The sequence below is a fragment of the Neopsephotus bourkii genome, unplaced genomic scaffold (assembly GCF_033783945.1).
Source record: "Neopsephotus bourkii isolate Nb327-2 ecotype Australia unplaced genomic scaffold, CSIRO-AGI_Nbou_v1 NB_1266, whole genome shotgun sequence".
Lineage (NCBI taxonomy): Eukaryota > Metazoa > Chordata > Aves > Psittaciformes > Psittacidae > Neopsephotus > Neopsephotus bourkii.
In genome coordinates, this window is record NW_026901751.1 from 406,236 (window position 1) to 419,062 (window position 12,827).

Here is a 12,827-nt window from a genome sequence, read left to right on the forward strand (position 1 = left end):
CAATCAGCCAAAAAGGCACCGAGGGAGGTCTGTCAAAGCCCTTCAGACCTGGTCTGAGCATCTGAGGAAGAGCAGCTCCAGACCTGAGTCTTGGCTTCTTCCATGGTTTCAGTGATGTAGGGGCTTTCTTTAACAGAAAGCACCTCTAAATGCCAGCTTAGGCTAGCTTGTGTGGCTGGCAGGGTGCTCTATACGACACCCCTACTATGACATATAGCATCAGTGAGTGTAATGCCTGGAAGCTTTTGCCAGCACATTTGTGGTTTAATGTTAGTTTGCTATTGCAGTAGGGAAAACCTAGGTGTGGTCAAAAGGCAGAGTTGTGTTTGCAAATCATGGCAATAGAGGATGTGGCTCTGAGAAATCTAAATATTTTGAGATTTATGAGCTATGCATATGCCTGCTTATCTAGTTCTCAGTGTCCTTGGCCAAAGGCTGCTGGGCTAAGAAGAAATGGAGTGGTGTTAATCATTGCAGAATATTTGCATGTCAACAGACATCTCTGAGTGCACTTTGAAAGGGCTCCATGGCTGATGTTATGACTTGGACATTATAATGTTACTGACGTGGTTTAGTGGTGGAATTGGCAGTCCTGGGATAACGGTTGGACTTGATGATCTCAAAGGTCTTTTCCAAGCTGGGTGATTCTGTGATACCATGAAGAGAGAGGAGCCTGAAAGGAGCAGTTTTCTGTAAAAAACAACATCTGGTCATTAGTAATGGGAATTGAAGTCACAGAACTCAAGATATATGGAGAAGAGTTCAAGGAGACAGATGAAACCTGACAGCTGTAGTAGATGCAAAACATCGTAACAACGCAACAACATCATGCTGTAAAGGTCTTCCTCCACAGACATTTCACACACCACCCTACTTATTATTTGTCAATGTTTTGTCATAAACAGCTCAGGTTATTTGGCTCTCTTTGGAGATCTAATGGCACGAAATCTCTGAAGATGTCTACCATTCACGCATAACCCTAGCTTCTCTCTTTTTGTTCTGGGATTGCTCCCTTTGAAGGGAAAGGGTGTAGTATGGACACTCAGCTGATGTGTCAATGACCTTTCCATACACTGTTATCTTTCCCATACCGATACCTCTGCTCTGATGGAGAGCTGGTACCAAGACTTTGTCCTGGGCAGGGGAAGAGAAGGCAATGAGATGTCTGCAGAGCCTGGCAGGAGGTCTGGCAGTGTTCAGTCTAGAGCTAGCTCACTTTTCCAATCATTGGGAAGGCAGGGTTGACCCATGGATCTCAATTCTGCAGGAGGCCAGGTGAACAGAGCTGTAGGTGGCAGGCTGCACTCTGCCTGTCACCCCTCAACCAGTTTCAGAGGGTGCTCCCCAACCCCCTGAGCAGCTTCCCAGAACAGGTTGCCAGGTGGACACCGGCATCTCTTGACTGCATGGGCACTCCTCCTGTTTCCATGGGATGAACAAATATCAGGCCACCAGTTCTTTATTACTTTATGGAGCTGATGTGTTTGGCAATCGGTTGAAATATCCAGCTGAGAAACATGGACCCTGTGCATGTATTTGCAATTCCAAGGCGTACTACAAGCCTTTTTGTACTATTAAAAAACAGTACAAAACAGCTCTGTTAAAACTAGAGCTAATGAAGGGTGGAGACCAAGCACAGACAAGGTTTGAAGGGACTAAATGCTGGCAGTGCTGGCACATCACAAGCACGCTGTAGTGTAGGAGCATTTTATGGTGTGCCAGCCAATGATTCACCCCTGCGGGAGGAAATGCCTAGCTGCCCCAGCCTTGAACACTCAGGCACCAGCACCCAGCACAGCTAGCTCTGTTGGAGAGGGGCCCAGCTCTCGCAGCAAGCCTCTGGCACCAGTGGGCAGGAGCAGCTAGCCCATGTGCCAGGCTTGCAAGGGCCATCCTGCCCCAGGCCTGATGGGTGCCTTTTAGGGCTGAGCATGCCCTCCATGCCCCTTCGTGCACGGCAGAGGTGGGCCTGGGCACTGCAGCACTGGGGCAAGCAAGGGTGTTCCCCCAGACCTGGCACAACAGGAGCACAGCACAGGGACTGGCGTGTCAGACTGTTTATTAATAAAAAAAATCACAATAACTTACTCCCTTTGTCGCACAAAGGGCTCAGTATAAAGAGCTCTGGCTTCCGAAGGTTGACATGGGTAAGTTAGAGATGGGTGCTCTTCTCTTGTCCTCCCCAGTGAAGCGCAGCCAGCACGCTGGCCACGCAGGGCCATGGCACAGGAGCAGTCACGGGCCTCTGCCTGCAGTTGGCTCACAGGCAGCACAGACCAGCACAGAGGCAAACGCAGCGGGTGTACTGACCAAAGGCACTGGGTGCCAGAGGGTATGCAAGCTGCAGTGAAGGAGCAGAGAGAAGTGGCTGCTTCTTCCCAGAGTGCTAAAGGGTCTGAGGAGCACAAAGTGAAGCAACAGGACAGTGGCTGTTGCAGGCAGGGGCACGTGGGGCTGGCTGGAAGCAGCCCTGCCTCCCCGGCTGCTGCCTAACACAAGGTTGAGCCTGGCAGAGGCAGGAGGGGAGCTGGGGCTATTTGTCACACTCCAGATCCTGGGCCCCCTCAGCACCCTGGTAGTGCATCTCACAGAACTCCTGAATGCGACTGCAGGCCTCCAAGATCATCTCCTCAGGCACGGTGATCACCACACGGAAGAAGTTTGGATACTCAAAGCACTGAAATGAGAAACGATGAAGCTGGCACATCACCTGGGACAGTGCTATAGTTTTAGAGCCCTGACTTGAGGCCACATACTGTGTCAGCAAGGGAAAATGGTCAGTGTTGGACAGCAGGGCTGGGCTATTGCTCCCTTAGGTTCGAGGTATTTTGGGGGGTTGGGGGTTTTTTGGTGTTGTTTTTTTTGTTTGTTTGGTTGGTTGGCTGGGGTTTTTGGGGGTTTGTTTTGGGATTTTTTTGTTCCATGCGTATTTCCCATCTTTACCTGCATAGACATTATGCTGCAAGGGTGACAGGCCATACAGAGTCCTTTGGACTATGCAGAACCCCGGGAATGGGCTGGAAGAGTACCCAAGGACCCATCCATATTCAGCGCAAGAAGGGGAGCTGGAAGGAAGTGGGCACTGGGCATAATGTTCTCAGCCTGCAGTTCATCCTTATGCCTGCAGGGGCGCAGGACTGAAAACAGCAAAGGAAGGAACATAGGTGGGAGCAGCCTCAGGCCTCTTGGAGAGCAGTAAGGTGGGGGAGGTACATAGGGTTCAGGAGCATAGTGTTCTCTGCCAGCTTGAGAAATAGAGTAAGCCTGAAGCTGAGAAGACCCTGACAGCCTGAGGGCTACTGGTGAGCCAGAGGCTGCCACTACCGAGGCCCATCCCTACACACAGCACTTGGAGTTCACAGCCAGCACAAACACACCATTGCAGACCATGGACACTGCACACACAACTCCCAGCCCGGCCCCAGAGCTGAGGGCTGCAAACCTTTATTGCTTCCCTGCCCATGTTTTGGCCCCACAGCTCCCTGGGCTCTCAGCGTTAGGCTCACCGTGGCTGGCAAGCAGAACACAGACTGCTCTGAGATGAGGCGCTCCGTGAACTCCACATCATTTTCAAATTCAGGGAAATGCTCCATCTGAATCTCAACCTGCAGCAGAGTGATGTAACATGACAACCAAGGGCACCAAACCAGTGTCCCTGCTCACCCACATGACCCAGCAACTTCCCAGTCAAGTGCAACTTTCTGCTCTCAAGTTTTGCTCATGATGTGGGCAGTCCAGAATATAAGGCTGAGAAAGAGGCAACAGCATAGGCAGAAGACAGATATGGTGGTGGGAAGAAGGCTCCATCTTTAACCGAACATACAATAATCTGACTTGTGGTGTGGGGGCTTCCCATTGCCAGCTGCCTTCAAATCTGAGTAAAACAATATTGTCTTGCAAAGTACAAGTCACTGAGTTTTGAGCAGGAGCAAGTGAGAGAAGTGCACTAGCCTCTACTATTGTGAGAAGAACATAGCCCAGCTACCTAAAGTGACCAAGGGACACATCTACTGCGCAGGGTAGTGTGAAAATGCATGGTAATGGAGACCTGGTGCTAAGGACCAATCTGAAAGCACTGACAAGGACTGGAAAGAAGACTTAATATGAGTGCTGTTGATCTGGAAGTGGCATGTTACCCTCCTTGCTTACCATGAGGTACATGGCTCCAGCGGGCCGGACAGGACGGAGGCCAGGGATAGCAGATAAGGCAGTGTAACAAAGGTCAGCATTGGACTGAAAAGCAAAAGGAGAAATTTCAAAACAGGAGAAATTCCAGGAAGCAGCTTGGCAAATAGAAGCCAAGCTCTGGACCAGGACTATAAACAGGTTTGCCCACTGCAAATAAAGGGAACACAAGTGCAAACAGCATGGGTGATCATGGCCTTGAGTGCAGGAGGTATGACTGTGCTGAGCTCAGCAAGCCAGTGCCAGGCTTCCACCTGCCCTGGCTCACCAGCTGCAGGGCTGGGATGCCTAAAACTTATTGCAGCAGTATTTCTGCCCCAGTTAAACATGTTTCCTGCTGGAATTTGATTTGTTGGGCTCCCCTAGTCACAGCAAAACTGTACCTTGAAGTGTCATGGGGAGGGATAATGAACTCGAGGGATATGACTCCCTCCAAACAATCCATGAACAAACTGTGCTGGCCTGTCACAGCACAATTACCTTGAGGATGCTGAGGGTGTTGTGGTAGAACTCAGGAGGTGTTCGGTGCAAGATACGTTCCAGTGCTCCTTGGACAAGTGTACAGGGTCCTAGGATCCTCTGACTCAGTCTTACAAGTCCATCTCTGATCTGAAAAAACATGGTGATATTCACAGCTCAGACAGCGGTTCAGTGAAGGAAAGGGGCAACTATTTCTGTATTGCTACAGCTGCTTACACCCCTCCCTTCACTGAGCATACAGAGTACTACCGAACGTCTGCTTGACTATATGCTGGGTATTTGCAAAGGATTTACAGTGTCATTTTCTGTTCCAGAGCTGCAGATTCTAATGCAAACAGAGACAACCTTCAAAGCTTTCCAGTCTTACTCAAACCAGGCTGGAATAAAGCTAATACAAATGAAGCCAGAGCCGTTCCAAATACCCTTAGGTCTGGGCCCACAATCCATACTTTCAAAGCCAGGTAGGAACAACCAACATTAGTTCTTCTGCTCACTAAGTTGATCCTCTCTTCTCCCTCTTCCTCTGCAGAAAGCCCTCTAGGTGGAAAGGTCAGTGCAGCAGATGGTTTCTAACACAGCTGAACAAAGAAGCGGATAAAGCACCGGCAGTACTGCCAGGTGCTTTGTTTTTACTTTTAAGACAAACCATATAAGAGCACATAGAGACTATGCATGGACTCCACGTGCTGGATGCAATACACATGTGATACTTCCAGTGCAGACTGGAGCTATGTGAGAAAAGAAGGAATTAGGACACAAAAAATGATGAAGTAGCAGCAGAGACAAAGAGTGTGTTACAGCATAGCTGTGAGTAGCAGGCCATGTCTGGGAGCAGATGGAGTAAGGAAGGGACATGAGAAGCTGAGAGGTGCAGAAAAGCATGTAAACAATTGGGTGACACCCATGTAAGAGTAGTACATGCCTGCACCAATTAAAGCCCTGGTGATCCACAGACTGAAGACACTGCAGGTCTGGTGCAGTGACAGCAACACTCTGCAGTTCTCACCTCATTACCAAAGATGTCTCTTCTGTCATGAATTAGGATCCAGCCCATGCGCCAGCCAGGGACAAGCCACCGCTTTGCCAAACCACCACAGGACAAGATTGGCACATTGGTGCTGAGGGTTGCAATGGGTTCAAATTTGCAGTCATCAAACACCTGTGATGGGAGGTTGCATTAGGGCTTTCTCTGCCTCTCACTGTGAGAGCAGAGGGGTGTGCATGAGGCACAGCAAGCAGATAGGCAGGGAAGCAATGGGAAAGTGATGGCAAAAGCTCACAGCTTTGAGGTATGAATGTAGTTAAGTGCACTCACATGAAAGCAAGTCATTTGGGAAGAGGAAAGGAGCTGTACATGAGGGATACCCTCATGACTGTGCATCAGAGGACTGGGAGCTCCAGGCATGGACCCAGGCACCATAGAGGGGAGTGGAGTTTTCACTCACCTCTGGAGACCTGGCTGCCAGCCACAGGGCAGTGCATCAGAAAGGACAGGCAGCATGGGGGTGCAAGGACTGCACCAGACACTCACCATGTCTCCATAGATCTCATCAGCAAGGATGGGTACGCACTGTCTTGATGCCACTGTGGGAGAGAGGGCATTCAGCCTGGCCACTCTGCATCCTCCATGGGAGCATGCTTGCCTTTTGCTGCAGGGCTGACTGGGCTCTGAGGGAAGCTCTGTCCCAGGGCAGAGGGTCCCTGTCTTCCTCCCACAGACAGTGTATCCTGACAGCCCAGGCACTGGAGATCCCTGTGAGGGCTGAGCCTAGTTGTGCGCTTGCCTGTGGGAGCACGCAGCACAGCCTCCCACTGACAGACCAGTGCTTGGGAAGCATAGTGCTCCCTATGAACATGCTCCCACTGTGGAGCCAGAGTGGAGAAATGAGTAATCCAAGCCACACAGAGCATTTAAGGAAGAGCAAGACACATACTCCGTATGTTCTTGCCTGGATAAAGCAACACTTTCACACTGAACAAGGCCTGCTTCCTGAGCTGGTGTCAGTCCTGAAGTGAGAATCAAAGCCCTTTAGCCGTGATGCTTCAGTGACTGAGACATGGGCAATCATGCCCCATATGACACTAAACTGGGAGGAATGGCTGACACACCAGAAGGCTGTGTTGCCATTCAGCGAGACCTGGACAGGCTGGAGAGTTGGGCGGGGAGAAATTTGATGAAATTCAACAAGGGCAAGTGTAGAGTCTTGCAGCTGGGGAAGAACAACCCCATGTACCAGTACAGGTTGGGGGTTGACCTGCTGGAAAGTAGTGAAGGGGAAAGGGACCTGGGGGTCCTGATGGATAGGAGGATGACCATGAGCCAGCATGTGCCCTTGTGGCCAAGAGGGCAAATGGCATCCTGGGGTGCATTAGAAAGGGAGTGGTTAGTAGGTCAAGAGAGGTTCTCCTCCCCCTCTATTCTGCCTTGGTTAGGCCGCATCTAGAATATTGCATCCAGTTCTGGGCCCCTCAGTTCAAGAAGGACAGGGAACTGCTTGAAAGAGTCCAGCGCAGAGCCACAAAGATGATGAAGGGAGTGGAACACCTCCCTTATGAGGAGAGGCTGAAGGAGCTGGGTCTCTTCAGCTTGGAGGAGAGGAGACTGAGGGGTGACCTCATCAGTGTTTACAAATATGTAACGGGTGGGTGTCAGGATGATGGAGCTAGGCTTTTTTCAGTGATATCCAGTGATAGGACAAGGGGTAATGGGTGTAAACTGGAGCATAGAAGGTTCCACGTTAACATCAGGAAGAACTTCTTTACTGTGAGAGTGACAGAGAACTGGAACAGGTTGCCCAGGGGGGTTGTGGAGTCTCCCACGTTGGAGATATTCAAGGCCCGCCTGGACAAGTTCCTGTGTGATGTACTCTAGGTTACCCTGCTCTTGCAGGGGGGTTGGACCAGATGATCTCTTGAGGTCCCTTCCAACCCTTGGGATTCTGTGATTCTGTGATATGCACAGGCAGACTCACCTGCCAGGATCTTCTGGAGGTGTCTTTTGCTGAAAACGGAGCCACAGGGGTTCGACGGGTTGTTCACAATGAGGCAGGCTGTCTTCTCATCCACCAGAGACTCCAGGTGCTTCAAATCAATTTCCCAGGCCTTCTCTGGCTAATGAAGAGAAATGGAAGCAACAGCTGAGGGACTGGACTTGCCACACGAGGAAAGGTGGGACAGGGTGCCCAGGGTTGCGCATGGCATCTTCACTGAATTCCCAGGCAGCACCAGGATATTTCTGAGAGGCAGAAATGTCAGGGCTGCCTTTCCAGGCTTGCCATCACTTACCAAGAGGTTGTAGAGTTTGACCTCAATCCCCATAGACAATGCCAAAGTCTTGTAGAGTGAGAAGCCGGGCCGTGGCACCAGGATGTTCTGGCCTGGGTTGGCCAGCACTGCCAAGGCAAGCTCTATGGCCTGGCTGCAGCCACTTGTTAGGATGACATCCTGCAAAGAGCACAGGGGTCAGCGTAAAGCACAGCCATCCATAGTGCCTGGACACGCAGGGGTGACGTGGTGCCCAGGCTCTGCAGGACAGAGCTGCTCAGTCAAAAGGACAAGTCCTATCCGAGAGCAGGAAACCTCCAACAGACAAGAAGCTCAGTTCCTCCTGGGGAGCATGGAAAAGGGCTCAGGGCAGGGACGGGAGCAGGAGGGTGCTGTGGGGTAAGGCCGTGGGCTAAGCTTCGGTACCTGGGCCTCCAGCGGCGCCTCTGGGCAGGTATAGAACGCAGCCACGGCTTCCCGGCAGGACTGGTATCCTGGGGAGAGAGGAGCCAAGCACAGGAGGGAGCTTTTAACAAACCATCTCCTTTCTATCGCTGGAGCAAGGCTCGCAGCTGGGGTAACGTTCGTTCGTTGATGACGCTGTCCCACGGTGGCAGAGACTGTCCTGCCCCAGGCCGGGAAAGGCAGGAACACATCTGGGCAGGGGCAGGCTCTGCCGCCAGCACATCCCTGGCACAGAGCTGACAGGAGCAGGGTGGAGGGAAGCCACGGAGCTGCTCTGACCCAGCAGGAGGCCAAGGGCTGTTACATGGCCTTCACTGTTTAGTGATGGATGCACAGGGGCAGCCTCCCTGCCTCCACAGTGCCCTGTGAGGCCGGTGTGAGGCTATCCTCTGAGCATGCTCTTTGAGCTGCGTGCAAATCGGGCTCACGTCTGGCGGTGCCAGATCAGAAAGGAACATAGCTGCAACCCTGAGCCCTTCTGTGTGCCTGGAACTCTGCCTGCCCTAATGGCTGTGGGGGAAAACACAGCTTCTGCAGGAGGCTCTGGGCCTCAGACAGACCGCACACGGATGGGCCCTCAGGTGTATCTGGGGGACACACGTGCTTGTGTGTGCATGGAACTATTGGAGAGGGCAGTGCAGGTGCTACTGGAAAGCTGTTTGTGGGCCCCAGGTACCTGCTGTGGGGAAGGAGCTGGCACACACTTTCATTCCACTCCCACAGGAAGAGCTTTGTCAACTTACCAACAGATGGAGCATAACCATTGCAACGTCCTGAGTCCAAAACCTCCTTCACAGCCCGTGTGACCTCATTGTTTGTGGGGAGGTTTCCAAACACCGTTGGGTCTCCTTTTCAAGATTGAAAAACAGGCAGAGCTGTGTGGTTATCTGGCCCTGTGCCTGGCTGTTTGCACAAGCTTTGTGCTTCAGAGCCCTCCAGTCTGCCAGCCACACAGCGGACCCCACTGCCCGGTGGCTTTAGCCACAGCACTATGCTCACCTAAGGACAAGGAGATCATGGCTTTCTTTGGGTTGGGCTCCACCTTCATGGTGTCTACGATGGCTCGGACAGGATTGAAGGTCTTCTTTGACATTTCAGAAGCCCTGACGGCCCATCTTGGCTTCCGACCCTTGGCCTTCCCCAGAGGTACGGTGTTCCCATTGGTCTTGAGATGAACATCCAGCATAGCGTGGTCTCCATGATCATCATGGCCAGTCACTTGGATCAGGTACGAGTCCATCCTGAGAGCTGTCAGTGTGAAGTGGGTTCCCTGGGCTTAGTTAACACATGCCAAACAAGGGGTCTGGGGACACGGCCTATGGATCTCCATAACAAAAACTTCTCAAAGCTGCAGACCCTACCTACTGCCTATGGACAGCTCAGCAGTAGCAAGTAGGGCAATATTCAGGGCCAGGATGGAGTGAAACCCTACATATATGTGAGAGCACTGTGCAGTGGGAAACATAGAGGCACCCCTCTGTCCTAAATGCACCACTGACTAGCATGGACTTGCTGTGCTGAGGAGAAACAGGCCCCACTAGAGGCACTGGCCGAGTGTTAACAGCGTGTTGTAGTTACCGCTTGGCTGCAGACTCCATGTTCCACTGACAGAAGGGTCAGGACCTCCTCCTCCCCCCTCTGCTATCGGCCCGCACACTTCAACCGTAAGAAACGCATACAGAACATCCTTCCAGTCTGCTACAGAAACGCAGCACTGTTTAAATCAAATCTCAGGTGCCAGAAGGGTAGTTCTGGCCCAGTGTTATCAGGATGCTAAGGGTAGTGGCAGGGGGTAGGTTACAGACACTTGCCTCTGTCAGCACAGCAACAGCCCAGCCCCAAGACCCTGGATCAAAACACAGTGCTTAGAAAACGGTGCAAGACCAGTAGAGCCAAGAGGGAAATAAAGGAGGTGGCACTGACCCAGGCAAAGGGCCTATAGCCCTGCCTGAGACTGGGTAACAAGTAAGGCACAGCAGAGGAACAGCTGCCTTTTAGGCCTCAAAATGCACACAAACATGACTTACACACCACAGCATGTGTACCCAGAGCATGAGCCTGCCCCACCAGCAAAAGTCTTGCTTACAAATACAGCTTTCTGTCTGCAGGAGGTTAGGGACCAGGCACAGGGCAGGCAGAGGCCTCCTGAGCCACCAAGGCCATTCTTGCTGGTAGTGGCATGCTATCTGGTAATCCTGCCACAAACTGCTTATGCTGTCTGTACCACACTATTTCTCTTATTCACTGAAAGACAGTTCCGTGAACAGTGGCCCTTTCCTGATGGTAGTTACTTAGCCCCATGCTTTCAGATATTCACAACACAGTTACCCCTCACTTGCCACAGAGACCAAGCTAAAATGACTGCAGCATTGCCTGATTCAGGTGTGATTTGCCTTCTGAGCAGATTTCTCACTGCTTCAGTGAAGTTTGTACCTAGAGATGCTCCGTGCTGCTGCAGCTACTTTGCCAGCATACCTTGTTAGGCTGCTTGTAGCCATTTAGGCTGATCTAATAGGGTCACAAAGCAAGACTTTGGCTTCTCTGCTGCTGACACCTAACACCTTCTGGGTCTCATTTCTACCAAAGAAAGGCAGCTGAAGAAACATGCAGCAGGGCTGCATAAAAACTGACCAAAGAGCCATATATCTCAGTTCAACAGCAGGACTGAGTCCCACATGCCCAGTGCAGAGCCCATTCCAGCAGAGCCTTCACACCACCCTGCAACATGGTTCCTATGCAAAGGGGAGCTGCCGACACAGGCACAGTGGGTGCCTTCAACATAGGCAAGATCTCCCCACTTCTCCCCCTGGAAGAAGAAAAGTACCAGAGCATAGCACATTACCTTCTGCAGCAAAGAGGGAGCCACCAGTCAGATTGGGGGTCCAGTCCCTACTTATCATCCAGGAGAAGTCCCTTTAAGAAGAAATTCCTGCAGATTCTTGCCCATGAAATAAGCCCCAAAACTGGGCGTTGGGACTGAATCGTTTGGCCATTGGCTCCCAGAGAGGGCTGCTCTCCCCACCCAAAACCACCCAACCACCCTCTCCTCCCTATTGCTGCTGTGTTCAAACACATAGAACATGCCTGTGCATTAACCCTTTCGGGGAGCAGCTGAAGAGCGACACGGCTTGGCTTCCTGGGGGCCCTGGCTGTCCCCTTCAGCACCACTTCACTCAGAACTAAAAGGCTGGGGGGACAAATCCGCACAGAGCCCAGGTAGCCCAGTCCTAGCATCTTGTAATGCACCAAGAGTGAATTGATGGACTCCAAAGCTTGTGGAAGACATCAGTCTGTCCTGATCTTGAAGGCTCTGGGTTTCTAATGCACCAGCTGAGAGAGTTGTGCCATCAGTACAACAGGAGACATCTTCCTCCATAGTCTGAACGGAGACAGGCACTTCCCTAGTTGGTGTCTTGGAGGAAGCAGGACCTGAACAGTTAAAGGAAGCTCAAGTTGCCATGGGCTTGGTGGGGTTTTTTTTTTTTTTTTTTTTTTTTTTCTCCATTGCTGGAAGATTCAAGTGAACTCCTGATTTTGACAGCTAACAGAAATGATGCAATTCTTCCCTTTCTGATGCAAAAGCACAGATGACACCATTCCCAGAAGGCCATTTTTTTGCTAAGTGATGTGAAATCCATGCCTTCTTGTCCCTTGCCTCCTGCAGGCCTGGGATAAGTGAGAGGCATTTGACCCTTCCTGTCTCCAAAGGGTTGCTCCATGTCCTCCCTTACTTGGCAGCAAATGGGCCAGAGAGCTGCTCAGGGACAGGAGGGAACCTTGGAAACAGACTGGTGCCTTCTCTGCGGAGGGCAGCGGTCACAGTAACTTTGCCTGTTTCCTCCCACTGCTTGTGGCTGAAGGAAGCACCACTTGCACTCAGCCTGTGCTCACCACACTCGTGACAGGGCTGCACCTCCCCAGGCGCAGCAGTGGCCCCTTCCCTCCGCACTGGGGTGATGTGGGAGCTGTGACCCCCAGTGACCACACTGAGCAGTGCAGCAGCGGGCACTGCTGAGGCTGCAGGAGGCTTGGGCTGGGGGCAGCAGGAGGTGGCGGGTGCAGCCCCCACACAGCAGCCAGCCCAGGGGCTTTGGATAAGGAACAGCACCTTTCCAACGGCCTTCACACACAGGCTCTTGTGCTGAACCTGCACAGGTCCAGACTATTTTCTTTCTTCTTTTTACAGAAGCCTGACAGGAGCAACTTTCGGAAGTCTGTGCAAGCCCTGTCAAAGGACCTATGGGTTGTTTTCTTCCTTCCCACCTCTTGCCATGCTGCAGCCCTGCCAGGGTTAAATGTGGCTTTGGGAGGCCTCAAGGACGATGCTGAATGTTCTGCCTAGCAACAACCCTGAGCTGATGCAACCAGCTCTACCGTAATACTGCACACAGCAGTGGGGTTCAGGGGAGGGCATGACGGAGACTGCTGCCAAG

At 51.9% G+C, this 12,827-nt stretch overlaps 1 protein-coding gene across 3 annotated transcripts; it reads right to left on the bottom strand.

The window, feature by feature from the left end:
• Positions 1-2,042: 2,042 nt before the first annotated feature.
• Positions 2,043-11,394, bottom strand: TAT (tyrosine aminotransferase). Of its 3 annotated transcripts, XM_061365017.1 has the most exons (12): positions 11,237-11,394; positions 9,394-9,642; positions 9,138-9,242; positions 8,356-8,423; positions 7,951-8,109; positions 7,638-7,776; positions 6,197-6,249; positions 5,672-5,824; positions 4,666-4,794; positions 4,150-4,233; positions 3,507-3,605; positions 2,043-2,677 (listed from the first exon to the last, which is right to left on the bottom strand). In XM_061365017.1, exons 1-12 carry the CDS (start codon positions 11,292-11,294, stop codon positions 2,534-2,536), a joined length of 1,440 nt encoding a protein of 479 aa, XP_061221001.1. In that variant the 5' UTR covers positions 11,295-11,394; the 3' UTR covers positions 2,043-2,533. The 3 variants fall into 3 exon arrangements, with proteins under 3 accessions (XP_061221001.1, XP_061221002.1, XP_061221003.1); XM_061365018.1 differs by lacking the exon at positions 5,672-5,824; XM_061365019.1 differs by lacking the exon at positions 9,394-9,642 and having other exon boundaries at positions 11,237-11,334.
• Between the last annotated feature and the right edge of the window lie 1,433 nt (positions 11,395-12,827).